Genomic DNA, 6,477 nt, shown 5'->3' on the forward strand with positions numbered 1-6,477 from the left:
GAAGCCAGTAAGTCTGACAACCAGTCTTACCTAGAGGTATTGGGTTGCCCGGGTACCTGATTGGGTTGAGGAGGTCAGATAGGCAGTCGCTCCTTGTAAAACGCTGGTCCTCAGCTGCATTAAGTTAGAATGGAAGTAGACCTCAGCATAGTTGGAAAATGGATAGGCAAATGATGAAAATGTAGGTAAATAAAGTGAGAACTAGGATCGAGGCAAGTAGGTACTTATTTCGTTTTATTTTCCCAAAATCCATACAAACACAGATTTATTTCAATCAGACTTACAGAAGCGTAACTTACAGACTAATTATACAAACTAAATCTATACCTACTAAAAGCTGAAGTTTGTTTGTTTGGTTGAACACACTATTATAATTTTAATAAAAAAAACTGAAACAGACTTCATAAAACACTGAAAGGGACAATATAAAACTTTCACATGGCTCTTAAAGTTTAGTCAGTGCCAGATACCCATTTATCGAGAAGGACTACTTTAACAAAAATGCTTTTGGCCACTTTGTCCAGGTGCACGAAGAAGTTCCCACGGGTGGAAGCTGAATCTTTCACACAGATTAATTTCGCCTTGAAATGCATTTCTTTGTGTTGATCAACAGATTATTGAAATTGAATCTCGACTTCATTACTTCCGTGTGTGAGTTGCTCAGAATAAGATCTTCTTTCAACAACAGTCCGATTTCCCACGGGACAGGATACATGATATCAGGTACTCCACACTTGTGTTTGATCGTGTGTATTTAAAAACAGACAAAAGAGATCAACAGCTATGTTGAAACACATTTAAAACTGTATCCTAAGCGTGGTTAACTCCATAGGCGCGAAGTTGGAATGACTAAGCACGTAGATGGGCACACCTTCGTCTGTGCCCGGCAGATTTGTTTGATGAACCGACTTTGTATTACGTAAAATCTTCTTTATCGTCAAATTAGGATCACCGCTACAGTGTAAGTCTGCAGGATTATCTATTTGGCAGGAGAAACTTTGCCGATGCAGTATCATGAGCGCGCCGTTCGGATCAGTATTCCGCGGACTACCCCTGTGCAAAATTGCTCTAAAGTTGATCAAAGCAATATCGCATGGAAATGCGGTTTTGATCAACGGCAAAAATGTATAATAGCAAAGATTTGTGTGGTTCTTGTCAATAATAAATATGTCCAGGAAGTAATCTAATGAGTTGGCGAGATACAACGCTGATAAACTGGGTAAGACTAATTCATCAGTTCGGGGATACCGAGTGAAGCTCTTGCTTGAGTCTATGAGATTCTCCAGTAATATGTAATTCCTGTGGCAGGTCATGGTACTGTCGGCCAGGCCCTCGTGAGTTCCTCGGCCGTCGTTGAACAGGACTCGTCGATCCAGCATGAACAACAGCTGGCCTTCCTGCAGAGCAGTCACTCCCTGAGCATGATCCGTTATGAAAGTTAGCCGGTTCTTTCTATCTTGTATAAAAGCCATGTTTGTTATTGGGTACATGTTAGATTCAATGCGTCTACTTATATTCAAAACGCGCGACGTGTATTGGAAACCATTGTTATCAGTAAATATCTGTGGTGGGTTACCATTCCCTATATCTGTCTGAATGGAAAGAAATAGTTCTAGCTCCCTGTTCTTCGGGGACACGTCGTAGTCAACTTTGCTTTCAATGTAAATAGCATTTGACAATGGGCCTCTTATAAGATTGAAAATTTTGGTTGTGTGTTGTAACAGTCGACCGTAAATGCTAGTCAATTCCGTCGTCACCAGTCCTGATACAATTAACATAATCTTCTTCTTAACCCCCAGTCTGTATCCCGTGAGAACGTCTTGCAGTGGTTTACTAAGATTTGTATTGAATAGAAACATCCCCGAGTTCACATCAGAATCTCTGAATGCTCCGTAGTCAACAAATACAGACTTCTCAATATTTGTTTCTTTCTCAATAACAGTCTTCATAAAGCCAGTATATTCGTCGAATAAGAGACGATGTTTGTAACTTTCAAGTTGTATGTCTCCTGATTGTATTGGTTGAATTGTAAACGGAAATATCGAACCATTATTCACGACATCGTCAACATGACAAGATAAACAATATAATGTTGCAGCATTTTGCGAAGCATCGTACGTCTCTTTAATTTTAAATAGCTCGAGAGTCATTGGAGGCACCATAACAGCAAAGATAATTTTGTAAAACGTTCTCGATAGTTTAATCAAGTTGTCTGAAGTATATTTCCAGACGGGATTTATCTGAACAGTTACATCTTTTTTATTGTGATCCACTACTCTGATATTTGGATATCTAGTAATGAGTTCCACAATTTCCGTCCGTTCGTGACTTAAGGAGTTAAATATATAAACTTGATCTCCAGGTGCAACTGACCTAAATACTGAAGTGAACTCACCGTCTCTGTACACATACTTTTGTAAATAAGGGATGTGTGTATCAGGCTTGAGACTGAGGAAGCTTGCCGCCAGTTCCTGTATGTACCAGCAGTCTTTGACGGTCACCAGGATCTGGTTGTGAACGTATTTCAAAGCGTTAGCTGATACTGTGCCACTGCCGGCATTACGATCAATAAGACGCGCTACTGTCTCCCTTGCTTTTATAAGGACGTCATATATCTGGGAAATGTTGGTGCCTCGAAAAACTTTAAAATTTAAAGCAAAAGAAAATAATATTTCTGTAGTACGCAGGGTGGCCTGCAGACGCCTCAGTAAAATTTTAGTGAAAGGTCTAGATGTGTAAAAGCCCGTCCAGTACGCGGGGCTTCCATTAGCGATATCAGCATAATTTAAAAAGTCTCCTTTAAGACTATGAAAGTTTTTATACTTTTCTTTTACACTATCAAAATAGTCCTTCACTGTTCCGAATTCTATTGTGGCTTTATAAATATCTTTATTGGCTGTAATAAAATCAGCTATTTTCTGATAATTATTATACTGAAAATCAAATTCTGATTGCGTTTCGTAATGATATGCTCCGCCTAGGGGTGCTATTATATTATTGTGTGGTGAAATAGTTCCTGTTTTAGAATATTGTTCTAGAAGCAGTTCTGCTTTCTCTTTGACGTTGTATGCACTTATATCAAGGTTTTTGTGGTTTGTAGCAAAATTATATTCTGAAACACAGAGAGCGGAATTTGGTCCGCACGCTTTAAACCCAGCAGAGTTGAATTGCAGATAGTGAGCTAAGACTGCATGCTTCGGGTAGCGCTCACTTCCCATTCTGCCTAACTCATCATTCAGACTCGAAGGAAACGATTTATCATCATCCCAATTTTGAAGCCAAACAAAGTCGCTGTATTGATACTCCGCTAGATATTGTTCCCATGCGTAATGAACATTTGTGAAGACCATTTGATTGATGTTCGATGAGGCGAGGAGGTATACCATAGTTGGACTGTGGGTCACACTGTTGGTTAGCCAGCCTACCTTTGGGGTATAATTTAAATGTTGTTTCAGCCATTGATGCCCTGAAAATTAATGAGTTGTTGTAGTTACGGCTTTTGTTTACTATGTAATGATGTGTTTGTGTTGTCCGTGTTAGTAAATAAACAGACAATCACCTTCAATCAGTTGATGCACGAGTCCAAATACATGAGACGTTGCTTCGTCAGGTTCGACCCACCCTCCCGTTGTTATTTCAAGTCTTCCTTGTCTCAATAATTTTCTAAACGCCTGAATAAAAAAAAAATGAATATTATCAACGTTTTTGACAGTATGTTAGACTTGGAAGTTATATTATTTTTCTTACCGCGCGATTTCTGTGTGTGGTCGTTCTCCACCAATAACTTAAGTGAGAAACTTCGTTCCAGCTAAATGTTAAGTTACTGTAGAATTGTAGTTTCTTCACAATGTTCGACAGGATCTTACTTACGCTGTCTTTATGATATTGCTCAAATGTTCGCCTCCAAATTGTATCAATATGCGTGCGAGGGACTAGTATGACCTGAAAGATAGTGTGCGTTTATAAACACGCTTATATTAGCTTCACTTGTAATTAACTACATATGTAAAGAAGGCGTGGAGCGTTTTGTCCAAAAACAGTTAATATTACGTAAATGCCCAGCTACATCCGTTTAGACTGGAAGCCGAACCCAACATAGTTGGGAAAAAGGCTCGGGAGATGATGATTACGTAATGCTCCACGCTTTCTTTCATCAAACTAAATGTCCGCATTATTTTGTCATTTTTAGTACGAGCTAAATGCGTGTTTTTTAGTTTTAACATATAATTTTTCAATGTCATGGAATCAAATTGGGAAAGTATAATAATTTCAAGTGTGAAATAGTCGAACCAAAAATTAATACTGGCTTATGTAAGGTCTACATATACCTACAAAAAGTAACTTAATTAACGCAGATCCTGAAAAAAGGTTGTTCAGAATTATTTACTTGAATCGATTTTTGTTTTTAATATCTTATAGGTATTTTTTCCCAAAAATAATTAAAAATACGGAAATAATTGTCAAGTTAACACCGTGCAGTCAAATCAAATTGAAATGGACCGTAAGTCAAAGTAATAAGACTTAAAATCGACTTTCTTGACAACTGTATGTGTTGTTAACATCTATAAAAGATGATTTAAGCGGAATCCATGTCAAGTTGATTGATTTAAGCACTGGCGCTGATGGCTAACAAGGGCTATATGGGAGCGACAACGCCAGTCGTATTTTCCGCAAACGAATTAAGTTCTCACTAATTGAGTCACTAACAATGCATGTCAAATAAAAAAAATAGGATATGAATTACAACATAATATTCTAATTGGGGTGTTTGAGGGTGTGCGTTAATTACGTTACATCTTTAATAAATCGCAGTTCGACAATGCTTAGGTATATGACTAACAGAGTTCGTTATTACCTTGAGTGGGGGCCATTTCGAATTTCTCATTAGAGATTCGTAGCGACTGTCAAAAATGTGATTCCAGAAATGTCTTCTGGGTATCCAGAACGGCTGCAATTTGAATATAGCTTTAATCAATTGTAGAACTATCGTTTACCTCACAGGTCTGTTAATCTTACCTCTATGTTTAACGTAGAGAATTTCTCCTGTGCATCAATGTCAGTGTATGTAGTCCTAATAATGGAACAAGTATAAGGGTCTGTTGTCAAATTATAGCTGAACATCGTACTGTCCATAGGTAGCCCTTCAATAAGAAAGTCAGCCTTTTCATTATCAGGATCAATTTCAATGATACTGTGTATCATTTCTCTTCGAACGACTGTATCTTCTATTGGTTCTTTAGCTTTCGTTTTTGGTATTAAAATACCTTTTACTTGTAAATCTTCTTTATCTTTAGTTGTTTCGCGAAAGTCAGGGATGAGAACTGTGCTCTCTTTACTGGTTGTCTTTTGTTCCACGCTTTGTATATCATGTTCCTCAATTGGCGGGAAGAACCTGGACGGATTTGGTATCTGATAGTAGTTCTTAATTGACAACTTTAAGTTGTTCACGGTGCTCATGTTACGTGCTTCTGGTTTTCTCAGCTCACGTGTTTCTTTGGGTGGTTGAGCAGTCACGTTAGTTTCTGTCAAAGTATTTCTGGTCAGTCTAAGTTCATTTGGCATATTGTCTGGCTTCGTTATCTTCATTTTTGAGTAAGAAGCTTTGCCTTTATTTGTCTCGAGGGACGTCAGGATGGTCGATATCTTAGGCCTTTGCATATTGTGGAATACAGTTTTCATTTGTGCGATTCCCGGGAACAGTAATGCTTGGTTGACATGCCCGAAGTGTGGATAACTCATATTCCTCCAAATAGTTTCTGGCCCAGAATTCTCACTGAACGGTCTTTGCACCATTTTCGATTGGTTACGAACGATTTTGCGCAGCGCTGGAAGTTGCAACCTTGGTTAATTTTAATATTATAATTAAAAATATTTTGTTAGTGCACTTTGATAAATAAACACTTTATTAATTAAACTAGTGTAAGTTTGTCTTACTTTTCTCATAGCACGTGATTTTGGCGGTGAGAAGTAAAATGATCGCGAGTACGCACGACACTCGGACGACACTGGCCATTGCCTCGCCAGTGGACGACTGAAGCGCTCTACATCATCACGCTTGTTTGAAAAATATTCATTCAGCGATAGTTTACCTACAGTCTCATGTCACATTATACTTGTTTGCAAACATTTTTGGTTTCTACACTCACCGTTATATGTTTTGAAAAAGGTCGCAGTTCAACAGTAGGTAATTGTCAATGTTTTTGATAAATATATAAGCAATGCTTGACATACATTTTAATACTACGACTTTGTATAACGGATGGATATACTCAGTTGCATCCGGTGCGACTGGAAGCCGACCCCTTAGTTGGAAAAAGAGTAGGCAGATGATGAGATGTTCGGTTGTACATAAGGAAGCAACTTTCCATGAATAGTTTTGGGAATTGCTGAAGTATTCATCATTGATGGTCTAAAATATCTTTATTATGTAAACACTGAAACAGATCAGCGTCAAATGGAAAATTGAATTAATGAAAT

General features: G+C 38.1%; 1 protein-coding gene across 1 annotated transcript; it reads right to left on the reverse strand.

Annotated features, from left to right (window-relative positions):
• Positions 1 to 361: 361 nt before the first annotated feature.
• On the reverse strand, positions 362 to 6,013 carry LOC124645179 (alpha-mannosidase 2-like). Its single transcript, XM_047184945.1, has 6 exons — positions 5,935 to 6,013; positions 5,017 to 5,825; positions 4,856 to 4,948; positions 3,748 to 3,942; positions 3,560 to 3,671; positions 362 to 3,466 (listed from the first exon to the last, which is right to left on the reverse strand). The coding sequence occupies exons 1-6, from the start codon at positions 6,011 to 6,013 to the stop codon at positions 798 to 800; spliced, it is 3,957 nt and encodes a 1,318-aa protein (XP_047040901.1). The 3' UTR covers positions 362 to 797.
• Between the last annotated feature and the right edge of the window lie 464 nt (positions 6,014 to 6,477).

Source organism: Helicoverpa zea, chromosome 31, assembly GCF_022581195.2.
Source record: "Helicoverpa zea isolate HzStark_Cry1AcR chromosome 31, ilHelZeax1.1, whole genome shotgun sequence".
NCBI lineage: Eukaryota > Metazoa > Arthropoda > Insecta > Lepidoptera > Noctuidae > Helicoverpa > Helicoverpa zea.